This window comes from Stegostoma tigrinum, chromosome 36 (genome assembly GCF_030684315.1).
Source record: "Stegostoma tigrinum isolate sSteTig4 chromosome 36, sSteTig4.hap1, whole genome shotgun sequence".
Lineage (NCBI taxonomy): Eukaryota > Metazoa > Chordata > Chondrichthyes > Orectolobiformes > Stegostomatidae > Stegostoma > Stegostoma tigrinum.
In genome coordinates, this window is record NC_081389.1 from 11,933,722 (window position 1) to 11,947,401 (window position 13,680).

The following is a 13,680-nucleotide window of genomic DNA, read 5'->3' on the forward strand; positions in this document are numbered from 1 at the left end:
CTGTGGTAAATTGACCCTAGTTGCCAGGATGTGGAGATTAGGTGGGTCTGTGTGGGATGCTCTGTGGGTTGATGTGGACTTGTTGGGCTGAAGGGCCTGTTTCCACACTGTAGGGATTCTATGATCTATGACCTTGCAACAGAATAAAAACGGTCTTAATGATTTTGCATGCTTCAGTCGAGTTTCCCTTGAAGATTTTCAGCCCCCAGTGAACAACCTCAGCTTCTCCAGACTCCACATGTATTTGAAATCTGTAATTCCTGGTACTAAACTAGTAAACCTGGTCTTTCTTTCCACTTATTCAGCAGCAGGATGAGGACGTTACAGACTAGGCAGCATTTGTTGTGCATTCCTAAATGCACAGAGGGCAGTTTTCTGCGGGTCTGGAGCCACATGTAGGCAAAGCTGGCAGTTTCCTTCCCTAAAGGGCATTAGAGAACCAGGTAGGTTTTTCCAACAATCGGTGACGGACAATGGATTCACAATCCTCATCAGATTCCTAATTCCAGATATTTATTGAATTCACATTCCACCATCTGCCGTGGTGGGATTTCAACCCAAGTCCCCAGAACATTATCTGGGTTTTTGGATTAACGGCCGAGTGATAATACCACTAAGCCGTTGCCCCTTTGTCACCCGCTGCCAAGGTCTTGTCACCCTTAATAATGTTCAGTGTTGAGAGGTGGTCACAGCACTGCAGTTGAAGTGTTTTAACATAACATTTTGTTGTGTTCTATTTCTCTATTAATAAAATAAATAAGAGGTTGTTTTTAATAGCCTTGTGAATGCCTAATGTCACCACCTTTTCCTGCAACTTGAATCTTGCTTTCCTTTATTCTTCCACCTAAAGTGCATCATCTCTGCACTAAATTGCATTTTGCCATGCACCTATTCACCAGTGTTTTGTACCATCCTGAGCTTCATGTTTAATTAAGCTGGTCTGATCATAGAATCTTGTACAGTGCTTGATTGTTTTAATCTGTGGGCGGAGCTAGTACAAAAGTGATTGACTCCACAAATGGGGAAGATTCCCTCAAAGATTTGAGACTATGGCCCTGTAAACATTGCATGTATGGTGAAACTTCTGTAATAGAATAGAATCCCTATAGTATGGAAACAGGCCATTTAGCCCAACCGTCAGAAGATCATCGCACTCAAACCATTTTCCATGGTTAACCCACCTGGCCTGCACACCCTTGGGCACTGTGGGGTAATATGGCACGGCCAGTCAACCTAACTGGCACATCTTTGGACAGTGGAAGGAAACCCACAGAGAGAGAGAGAGTGCAAACTCTGCACAGATGGTTGCTTGAGGGTGGAATTGAACCTGGGTCCCATGGTGATGTGAGGCAGCAGTGCTGAGCACTGAGCCACCGTACTGCCCTCTAAGTTCAAAGATGTTTAGAATTCTATAAATAAACTGTTTGAACTTGGAATTACAGAAACCTTTGTAACAAATGAGATGAGCAGGCAATAAAGCTAAGTGTAACACGCAGGTCAGCTCCTCTCCTTTATAATTGTTGACGAGCAGGGTAGATAGTATTGTACATCTCTGGTTTTCATTGATCTGTCCCTTAATTTGCACCTGGGCCCTGAAGTCTGGAATTCTGTCCCCAAATCATCTTGCCTTTCCGTTTCTATCTCTTTCTTTACAGCTCTTCTTCAAATTTGCCTTTTTAGTCAAGATATCGCTCACCTGCCCTGATATCACTTCATGTGTCTCAGTGGTTTAATACATTAGAGGTGCTGAATGAAAGTTATTACTGTAGCTTTCTCCCCAGATGTGTGTTGAATAGTCTGTTTCTCTCTTTCTGCCACTAAAAGACCTATTCTTGCCAACAAACTCTGTTTCCCTCTTTAAAATGTGTGTCAGCTTCCCTCCAGCTGTGGATTTCATGGTCTTTATTTGGGTTATGTAAAAATACTATTCCAATAAATGTCAGGCATTCTAAACCCAGTTTCAGATAAATTAGAGTGCCCAGCACAATAAATACTGCCTCTAATTTGATTCTAATCTTGTAATTGCACCCTAAGGAACAATAAGAGCGCCTGGCCTGGGAATGGAGTGCAAGCTACTCCACTGAGTCACAGAAGATGAATTGCATTTTAGTCAAAAAGGAGATCTATGCGTGTAACAAATTCACTCAGGATGTAATTAAATATTCAATAATAAATTTACTTAATCTCTGTATCTGATGGTAACTAGCTGTCATCATTAAAGTATAAATTGCCCACCCCACCAACTAGTTATAACAAAGTTCTTTGTGGAAGCCAGCTATCTTAGGTTATGACCAAGACACCAGCAAAATGAAAGGGAATGGTGAGGCTATCTCTTCTTAAAGTCATAGAGCTATACAACATATAAACAGACCCTTTAGTCCAACTCATCTGTGTTGACAAAGTATCCCAATCTGATCTAGTTCTATTTGCCACTATTTGGCCCATATCTCTCTTAAACCCATTCCTATTCCATCCATTTTCCTTTTAAATGTTGTAATTGAACCAACCTCCATCACTTCCTCTAGCAGCTTATTGCATACACGCACCACACTCTGCATGAAAAGGTTACTCCTCAGGTCCTTTTTAAATCTTTGCTCTGTCTCACCTTAAACCTATGCCCCTCTAGTTTTGGACATCCCTACCCTGGGAAAAGGACATTGGCTATTCAACCTCTCCATCACCCTCATGATTTTAGAAACCTCTACAAGGTCACCCCTCACCCTCCATATCTGGTTTGGATGGCATAGCATTAAGTGGACTGATTCTTTGTCGGTGATACCAAAGTGTGGAGCTGGATGAACACACCAAGCAGCATCAGAAAGGTCTAGGCCCGAAACGTCAGCTTTTGTGCTCCTAAGATGCTGCTTGGCCTGCTGTGTTCATCCAGCTCCACGCTTTGGTATCTCAGATTCTCCAGCATCTGCAGCTCCCATTACCTCTGCCCCTTTGTCAGTGTTATGATATCAAACTCTTCCTAATTTACTGAATGACTTGAACTGGAGGATTTTATTTTTGTTCCTAATTTGGGTTTGAACTTAGCCATACCTATTGGGCAGCAAAAAATGAAAAGAACTGGAAATCTGAAGCAAAATCAGAAATTGTTGGGAAATCTCAGCAGTTCTGATAGCATTAGTGGAGAGAAATCAGAGTTCACACATTGAATCCAGTGCCCATTCTTCAGAACAGGCCTATTGTTTCTAAGTCAGAAGGGTGAGTTTAAATCCCATCTCGAGAGAACTGAGCTGGCCTTTCCCAGTGCAGTACTGAGGGACTGTTGCACGGTTAAAGGTGTAGCAAGCTATTTGGAAGACTAATGGAATGTTAGTCTTCCATGCAAATGGATTTGAAAGCAGGAGTATTGCTTCAATTGTATTGGAGTTTGGTTAGACTGCACCTGGAGTACTGAGTGCTGTCTTGGGAACAATGTTATTGTGAGAGAGGGAGCAGAAGGACGGTGTGGTAGACTTGTTCCCAGGATAGAGGACTGTCCTATGAATAGAGAGTACGCAAGCTGGGATGGTATTTTGTGGAGCTTCAAAAAGTGAGAGGTGATCACATTGAAACCTGCAAAATGCTTAAAGTGATAGATGGGGTAGATATAAGTAAATGCTGTTTCTTGGGCCCACTCTGCAAGACCTTCGCTCCTTTCTGCCCCTCGTTTCTCACCTTCTCTTCTCATCAGTCCATCTGCTCCATTGATCAGTTTCCATTGCAGTACAGACCTATCATATAAATCCCAGCTTTTATGTTTATGCTTCTTTCCTGTGAGGCCAGGAGAAGCTGGGGGTGGTGGCGGTGGTGCTCCTCTGAGCTCAGTGAAGCGATCCTTGGACTCCCTGTAGCTTCCTTTCCCTCTAAGTCTCTCTGCGCCTGTTGTATAGGAGACAATTATCAATTGGGGAATGCCTACACTTGTCATAGCTGCTTCGTGACAGTGAGGTCATTGGCATGATGCGTTTGCAGCTTGAGGTGAGGACCTGGAATACTTTGGTTATGGGGATGTCAGGGTGAGACAAAGGCTTGATTGATGCTCACCAGTTGGAGTGCTAGTGGGCAATGCTGAGGGAACTACTTGAGTCATGCCACGTGCAGGGTGCTGCCATTGAGCATTAAGGCGGCAGATGCACGGTGGCTTTGGATGGTTTAAATTTGCTCAGTCCTTGTATATACCCAGTCTGGGGCTTTATGTGTATCACCAATTCCTGCAACTGGTTGGAGCATTGCTACTTATTGCTGCCCCTATCTACATCAGATGGGTCTGAGGTAAAAATGGTCGAGAGCATCAAGTTCCTGGGAGTGACGATCACCAGCAATCTGTCCTGGTCACTCATGTTGATGCGACGGTCAAGAAAGCACAACAAAGCCTCTATTTCCTCAGGAGACTAAGGAAATTCCAGTGTGTCCACAAAAACTCTGGCCAATTTTTATAGATGCACCATAAAAAGCATTTATCCAGACCCATCATGGCTTAGTACGGCAACTGGTGTGCCCAGGACCGTAAGAAACTACAGAGAGTTGTGAACATAGCCCAGTCCGTCGTTCAAGACAACCTTCCATGCACTCGCGCCATCAACACCTCTTGCTGGCTTCAGAAGGCAGCCAACATCATCAACAACCCCTGCCAACCAGTTATAATCTCTTCCAAGCTCTTCCGTCAGGCAGAAGAGACAAAAGCTCAAACACACATACAAATTGACTCAAGAACAACTTTGTCCCTGCTGTTATTAAAGTTCTAAATGGACTCTCAGATTTTAAATTTGATGGTTATCTTGCTCTTTGTAGACCTCTGCAGCTGTAACATTGTATTCCTCGCTGTGTTCTATTACCCTAATGCACTTTGTACTGCATGCAAAACAAAAATGTTCACTGTACCAGGTACATGTGACAATAATAAATCAAATCAAAAGTCACTGTCTAGTTGATTCCTGACCATGTGCTTTAATTTCAGGGAAGAGCCCAGATTTATTACAATGGGAAAGGACCGAGGCTGCTGATTTGGGAAATAGAAATCCATCCTAAAGCAGAACCCCCATTTGAGTGTTTGTTTTTTTTTAAAGCCTGATTTCACTCAGTCTGTCGTTTGCTTCAGGCATTTATCGCTGTGATGTATAAAACTAAAGTTCTCTGCCCAAAGCAAAAGAAAAATAACCCACTCCAAAAGCAATAAAACATTAATGCCACCATTTTCTGATTGTTGATTTGAATGAACATAATCCATCTACGCGTTAGTAGAAAATAAAATAATTGATTTAGTTGGTGAGAACTTGGCCTTAAAAGCTAGCCTCAATAATGGTGACCATGATAGCTATCACCTGATTGGTTGATTGTCATGGAAACCCATCTGGTTCAGTAATTTAAACAAAAACACAGAAATCAGACACAAAAATAGAAACTGTTGGAAAAACTCAGCAGATTTGGTGGCATCTGTGAAGAGAAATCAGAGTTAATGTTTTGGGTCCAATGACCATTCCTCAGAACAAACTTTGGGGATGTCAAACGGCAGTCCTTGCCTTGTCTGGCCTACTTATGTCAGAAGTCAGAGGTCACGAGGCTATAGTCCCACAGGTTTATTTGAAATCACAAGCTGTGGCTTCATCACATAAACCTGTTGGACTATAACCTGATGTCATGTGACTTCTGACTTTGTCCACCCCAGTGGCCTACCTATGACTGCTGACCCACAGCAACTTTGTAGACTGTGCCCTCTGGAATGTATGAGAAGGTAACTCAGCCCCAGGGCAATTTGGGATGGGCAACAAATGCTGGCCCTGCCACTGAAGCCCACATCCTGTGCAAGGATAGTGAAAAAAGAGAATAGGGAGCTCTCTGTTGAATCTAACCAAATGGAAGTATTTTAGAAGATTACAGAGATGACAGTGTGGAGCTGGAGGAACATATCAGAGGAGCAGGAAAGTTGACGTTTCAGGTCGGGACCCTTCTACAGAAAAAGAGTTCTGAAGAATGCTTCCAATCCCAAATGTCACCTTTCCTGCTCCTCTGATGTGTCCCTCCAGCTCCACACTGTGTGTTATCTCTGACTCCAGCATCTGTAGTTCTTACCATTTCTAGAAGATTGAGTTGTTTTGATAACTTAATTCAAGATATTAAGTGGAACCAATTTTTTAGGTTGGGAGAAACAATTTCTGTTGTTTGAGGGTAATGTGTTACAAAGTGATTTTCCACATTTTAGTCTGCATGACATGTACTGCAGAGAACCTGGTTCTTATTGAGACAGAGTTCTTGAAATTTAATAACAACACTGACTAGACAGTTCCAATAGCACAGATCTACGTGCACAGTTTGTATGTTTAACTGGTGTTACTGCCTGGTACGTGAACATAATGTTCATTCTCGGACAAGAGGGCATGGTCTCAGAGTAAGGAGGTATCAATTTAAGATTAAGATGAGGAGGAATTTTTTTCTCTCGGAGGGTGTGAGTCCTTGCCATAGAGAGCTGTGGAGGCAGTGTCCTCTGCATATTTAGGGCTGAGATAATTAGATTTTTGATCAGTCGGGGAATCCAGGGTTACAGGGAAAAGACAGAAAAGTGGATGTGAGGAATGTTAGATCAGCGATGATCCTATTGAATGGCAGTGCGGGCTCCAGGGGCTGAGTGGCCTGCTCCTGTTTTCTGTTTCTTATGGTCTTTATAACTGACTGCGTAGTGGACTCAATGAAGATGACTGAGGACAAGGCTGGTATCCTTAATCCTGCAAAGTAATGTCCTATAACTGTCTTAATAGGTACAAATCTGTCTGGTCTGGAACACCAAGAATGTTTGGGATTAGGGGCACAGAATAAAAAAAATTTAGAGCCAGTTCTTTTAGAAGTGAAATTTGGAAACACAACAATACAGAGGGTGGAAAAATTTGAAACACCTTTCTCCAAGCATCAGTTGATGCCAGATCAATTGTTAATTTGAAATTTCTGATTTGTACTTTCTTTTACAAATGAAAAGGAAAGAAGGGATTTGTGCCAAAGACAGTTCTATGGAGTTGGTCGGTGATCAGCCCTGATCTCATTGGCTGGTGGAAAAAAATTGAAGGGCTAAGTGGCATCCTCCTATGTGTTTTTCGTGCAGATGTTACAGTGGAGAGGCGCCGGCTGCTTGGTGGCGGTGCCTGCAATAGGCACTCCTGGCAGCGGTGGGCCCGGAGCAGAGACTCTTTAGTGGTATTTGCAAGGGTTATCCTAGGACATTGACACCAATGTTGTTTTACTGGAGCGGAAACTTCTTGAGGCCTGGAACGCCTTGCAGAGACCTTCCAGAGCCCTCAAGCCATGCTGGAGACCCAATGTGAACAGAAGGTGAACTCTTATTTAATTAATTTCTTTCCTTTTTATTGTTTTTTGCAACTCAAATTGGCACCAGATTGTGGTGACAGACTGCTTATCACTCCATTTTCTTCACGATGTGTGACAATAAAATCATTCATTACAACATTTGAGCAGCTTTAACAAAACTTATGTATTCTTTGGGTCCATACAGTCTCTTGACTGGGGATTCCTTCAGCACACATTGACTCCCAACGTGGACTTCAAATTGATTGCAACATCATTCAAAATCCCCTTTGCTGCAACAGAACAATTGTTTGGCTCTTTGGGAAACTTCTAAAAGTGAAAGTTGCTGTATTGGAAATTGGAATCCTGTTCTGCAAGATTGATTTCCCACGATTATCTGCAACTTCAGCATCGATGTGGTGCAGGATTTTGAAAAAGAATCCCCGTTTACCTTGCGGACTTCTTTCGCAATTAGAGGGACCAGTAATTTTTTTAAAAAGGTTTGACATTGAGATTTTCAATGAATTGCTCGAGCATTTGTACAGGATGACATTGTGCCTGATTTACTTAGGGACAGCTCCGGCTTAATTAATACAGAACAGCATACACCCACGCACAATCTGCTATTATTTATGTGCCCCTGTGTGGAGGCTACAGTTTTAACACCCAGTGTCTCAGAGACCAGTGAAAGGCACAATTGCTACCATATCAGCTGAATGCCACATCGGAGGGACTGCCCTGTCTTGACGTGCCCTTTAGGGGCAGTATGTAGCAGGTACACCCGACAATCCAGTTCTGGTATGCTCTCGTGATTACAAGTCGTTTTTCATATTGTTCTGTCATTCCTAGAACAAAATGCTTGAATGTTTCTCAGCTGCTTCAGCATTGGCTTGTTTCACGTCTGCAGTCTTGTACTTCAACAGCAACTTGCATTTGCATAGAAACCTCGATGTGGGAAAGCATCCCAGGGCGCTTCACAAGAGGGCTATTCAACTCTTGGCCATGCCACAAACACATATGTGGGCAAATGAAACAGAGGGTTAAATTTTACAGAGCCTAACAAAGGAGTGAAAAACAGAAACGCATTATATTTATGGAGGAAATTGAACCTCAGCTTCGAAATGTGTGGCCAGCAGTAATCAAGGAATGAAAAGTTAATCCTTAGAGGAACTGTTTGCATGAGGGAAGAAGGAATATATTGTTGGGAGGATGGGTTATTTGCCTGTTTTTTTTTGAGGGTGTTTGATACTTCATTAACATTGAAGGAGTGCTGCTTTGGTGACTCAGCCATCTTTTGAAACAGCTGCGAGACTACCTTTGCTCCTGTAGCACTGGGAACTCTCATGACACTATTGGAAGCAGAGAGCTCTGTCTCTACCATTTGTGGAATTTTCCTCCTTTTCCCATTCCCATGATTCAAAGTGTAATTTATGTAACGTAATGCTAAAGTCACAGTAGTCCTTCCAGACTGTAGGGCGGCTCTCCCATGAGAGAGCACGAGCAAGAGAGAGATGGAGACAACTGGTGGTGGTTTAACCTGAGGGCCACCACACCACCTGCGGGGAGAGGTTGAGTAGGAGAGTCCTTTATGGTAACCTCAGCTGGTTCGGGAATTGAACCCACACTGTTGTTATTGCTGTATATAGAAAACCTGCCATCCAGCAACCTGAGCTAACTGACCCCTTTCATTTATGCGATGCCTACGGAACAGAAGAGTATAACAAGTGTTGCTAACTTCATTCGTCACAAGGTCATGCTATATAAGTTAGGACTGTAGAATAGTTACTGCACAGCAGGAAGCCATTCAATCTATTTTATCTATGCCAGTTGAGTAAACTAGCTCCCCATTCTAATCCCACTTTCTAGCACCTGCTCTGCAGACCGTTTGTTTTTATTTATTCATTCACAGAATATGGGCGTCTCTCACTAGGCCAACATTAGTGGGTCTGGAGTCACATTTAAGACTGACCAGGTAAGGATGGCGGCTCCCTTCGCTCAGATGGTAAACCAGAGTTTCCAACAGTTGGTTATCAATAGATTCTTAATTTAAAATTGAATTCAGATGCCATCACCTGCCATGGCAGGATTCAAACCCTTGTCTCCAGGGCATGAGCGGAGTTTCTGGATTAATAGCCTAGTGATAATTTCACTGGGTCATTGGCTGCCCAGTAGATCTTTAAAGTCACAACGAATCAGGTGCTAATCCAGATTTCTTTTACGTGGTTTGACGGTCTCTGGCTCAACCATCAAACTGATTTCCAGACCCCCATGACCTTATGGATGAAGGGATTTTCCTTGTCTTCCCTGTAACCCTTCTACTTCAATCTGTGCCCCTGGTAATTCAGGCCTCTGCTCAGAGAAACACAAGTTTGCTGTCCATTTTCTGCAAGGCCCACGTTATACTGTACGTCTCGATTTAGGCCAACCCTCAGCCTCCTTTTTCTAACAAAAATAGCCTTGGCCTATCCAATCCCTCCTTACGTCTGTATACAAAACTACTTCTGCAACCTAACCAGTATCTTATATATTTCCAGCATTACATTCCTACTCCAGTAAAGTGGAACATCCCATATGCCTTCTCTATCTCTGTACTGACATGCAGTACCATCTCTAGGGACATGCACTCAAGTCCCTCTCTTCCTCTGCCCCCTCAATACCCTCCAGTTTGTTGTGTATTCACTTGCTTTGCTTGCCCTTCGGAAATGCACAACCTCCCACTTCTCCAGTTGGAATTCTATTTGTAATTTTGCTGCCCACTCAACCAAATCATTGATTTGTTCCTGCAGTTGATAGCCTGCCCACTTCATTATCAACTACTGAGGCAATGGTGTGTCATCTGCAAACATCCTAACAGAGCTCCCAGCTGATCTCATTGGCCCTAATGAATAGTGGCTATTTTGGTGAGACGCTGGAGGGGAATCAGTCCACCAGAAATCAGTGACTGTGGTGTTTGGGAGACTAGAGCAGAGGTTGAGGAGAGAGATAAGTCAGAAAATCACATCAAGTCCAGGAGCGTCACTGGGGAATAGGGTTCTGCTAACTCTGCAGCACAGAGGAATATTCGCTGTGGTTAGTCCACATGTGCTCCACACAGATTTCTTCTCACTTCTCAGAATCCAACAGTAACAGCATAGCCTTTGGTCCAAGTTATAGGAATACTTCAATGAGGAATCAAATGCGGGTTGTCATCTATACCAGCTCAGTGAGGAAAGCTGTCACTAAGCTGTCTCACCTCTGCTTCTGGTACTCACTGATTTCCTTTCTGTGTCTTTCGTTCCCCCCTCCAGGGCAGCACCTGAAGTTCCCCGTGGTTGCCTTATGGTTGACGATAGCCCTCTCGGTGTGTCTGCTGGGGCTGCTTGTCACCCTGGGATACGTGTGCAGACGGAAGATCCGGCAAAGCTGCAAGGAGAACGAAGCAGGTATGTTCAGTGTTCGGGTGCCACCTCCCCGTGCCCCCACCAAAAAAGTGGTGTGGCATCTCTCGGGGTGGCCTTGAAACTAGACTGACCCCTTGACATCCCCCATGCCGCCAGGGCCGACGTTAATCTGCTGAAAGGCCAGGCTGACAGTCACTATGCTAACCCCACACAAGCTGCAAAGCTGTGCAAAAATGAATCGCTCTGCCACAGTGATGGGGCGCCCCTGAAGTCTTGGAGAGTTTGCCTGAAGTCTCTTTCTCTGATGCTAAGCCAGAATGTCACGTTTAACTGTGACCGAGTGCGTCATTGCGCGTTAGATGGAGGAAGGTCAGATATGTTTAGGAAATGGAATGTTAAGAAGTTTCACTCGACAATCAAGGCAGTTGGCAATGTTCCTGCAGCAGGTTCTATCTGACAGGGTTGAGGTAGAGGATGTGCGTGACTGATCTTGTAGGTGTTCACATCCGTGGATACGATCAGACCCTGTGGACTGTGAAATCAGCTCCATCACAGCACTCCAGAAAATGATCAAGTCGCAGTTCGTAAACTGTAAGGGATGTGGTTTGAACCCAGCCTCAGGCGACTGTGTGGAGTTCTCACGTTCTCCCCATGTCTGCGTAGATTTCCTCAAGGTGCTCCAGTTTCTCCTCTCAGTCCAAAGATGTGCAGGGTTGGTGATTTGGCCGTGGGGAAATGTAGGGTTCTGGGGATAGGATCACCCATAGGTATGGGTGGGATACTGTCTAGAAGATCAGTGTGGGCTTGATGGCCTGAATGGCCCACTTCCCCACCCAGGGGATTCTGTAATTATATTCCTCCCCCCACCCCCCCATCTCAAACCAGAGCAGACACTTTCAGATTGGATGCCCATCTTCGAGCTGACATCTCCACACCCGCAATCATCCCTTCCCTACTCTCCCCCTCTCTCACCTCCAACCTGCCCTCTCCACCTATATAAAAGAGCCATTTTGTTCACAATAGCCATCTGGGTGGCAGTAATGCCCTGTTTGGGGTGAGATATATCAGATATCTTGTTGATCAACTCTGAAATGATTTACAGAGACAATTGGTTCAAGAACATGTAGGGATGGGCAACAAATGCTGGACAAGGTCCGCATCCCATGACAGAATGAATAAAGTGAGACAGACAGATTATGTTTGCTCATTTTGGGAGCTGTGCCGTACGATTGAACTGGACTCTGCCTCTAATTCAGTCAAACACTATAGTTAAAATACAACAGAAGAAAGAAGAATTTAGAATAATAACTCGAATGGAAAATTTAGCAGAATAATAGATTATTTTAGTCCTAAACAGTAACTGTTCCATTGTAGTACTATCCCATAAACTTAGTCCAGACAAAAGGCAAATTTAGAAAACACATCTGTCTTACATGCAATCCAGCAGCCTAGGAAGAGAACCCCAGGTTTTGGATGTTAGCAAGAGAGGGGGAAAGTAGCTTCCACATCTTGAACACCCTAACAGCAATTGCTGCTGAAAACTAAAAACTAAAAACTCATGGTTTTGTGTGTGGGTGATTGACCACACCCATTCAGGCTGTTTCTATTGTTCCCGCTTCTGGGAAAAAAAAGCACCACAGGATTCACCAGTTGTTTATCTTCTCATAGACAGCTCACTACCAGTCACCCAATCTGTCTAAAAGAGCCCAGGACATAACACACCTCTTAAAACTACAGCATCGGCACACTTTGCTCAAAGGATAGTGAACCGATGGAATTGTTTACCACAGAAAGCTATGGAGGCCAAGTTGCTGAAGCAAGAAATACATTTTTAGATTTTAAATGCCATTAAGGGGTATGGGGAGAAAGTGCAAATGCAGTATCGAGATAGAGACTCAGTCAGAATAATGTTGAATGACAGACCAGACACAAAGGCCAAATGGCCTACTCCTGCTCCTAGTTTCTATGCTTTAGAAGGGATGCAATGTGGTGTCTAAGTATTGAGAACTTACGGCCAGTACGATTGAAGAGTTCCATTGATGATATTTAATATGATATTCTGTTGAAGAATGCAGAATGAATGTGACAATTGGTCTGACTCTTCAATTCATTCCCTGTCCCTCCGGCTCAGAGTAATTAAAGTCTCCTGAAACAAATTAATTATCGTTCCTGCTTTGTTGCACTCCAGGGTGATTCTGTTCTCTCTCTAAAGTGGAATGATTAGCTTTTTGTTTGTTTTAGTTTTGCTGAATTAACTGTTCCACCTTTTGAGTAGTTTATGCAGAGCACACTAATCAATTTTCTAACTGATCCATAAAGACAACACTGGCATCTAAGTTGCCTTTATGTTAAAGAGGCACATCGGATAAAACTACTTATACAGGTGATGTTCAGGGGTGCATTAGTCCATCTGCTGGAATGCTAACTGAGATGTCCTCCCTACCCTTCTGGAGACAGATGGCACCAACCTAGCCATTCTACATGCCCGTTGACTCCTTGATTGTACCCATTAAGAACTAGGGCTCAGCCTTCTGCTTGACAGAAAAGCCACGGCACCTCTACCCTTTCCCTCACACAGCAGCTCACGTTGCCCTGTTTGGCACATGGCAGGCACTCTCCCAGTTTGTTAGGTTTGCTTACATTGAATTTTGCCTTTCTCCTTGCTTTCGATCCTGGGAGATGTAATGACAAAGCAAGCACCCATGTCTTGCTACGAAATCTCGGCAGTTAGACAAGGATCTATTGCTCTGAATGCAGAATCTGTGTTGGTTCCACCAGGGAGGCAAAGTTCAGGAAATCCCCAAATCTCTGAAAAGTCATCAAGGCTGTTTTAAATTGGGAAAAAAAGCTACTCTGCAACCTTTGCTGATTTCACAGATGCATAGCCAGAGATATGTTTTTAAATTGAAAGTGATCCTGATAACAGCACATTAAAGTAAATCGTCCTCATGGTGAGTGTGTGAAGCTAGGAGTTGCAAGGAAAAATCCATAGACAAACTAAACAATTGCATTTAATGAC

At 43.7% G+C, this 13,680-nt stretch overlaps 1 protein-coding gene across 5 annotated transcripts in view; it reads left to right on the forward strand.

Moving 5' to 3' along the window:
- The window catches only part of LOC125446708 (CD276 antigen-like), a 312,391-nt gene that overhangs the window by 210,395 nt on the left and 88,316 nt on the right, over positions 1-13,680 (forward strand). For all 5 annotated transcript variants that reach the window (XM_059640089.1, XM_048520440.2, XM_048520439.2 and 2 more), the window contains one exon: positions 10,569-10,703. In XM_059640089.1, coding sequence (XP_059496072.1) covers positions 10,569-10,703 — 135 coding nt within the window. The remainder of the gene's footprint in view (positions 1-10,568; positions 10,704-13,680) is intronic.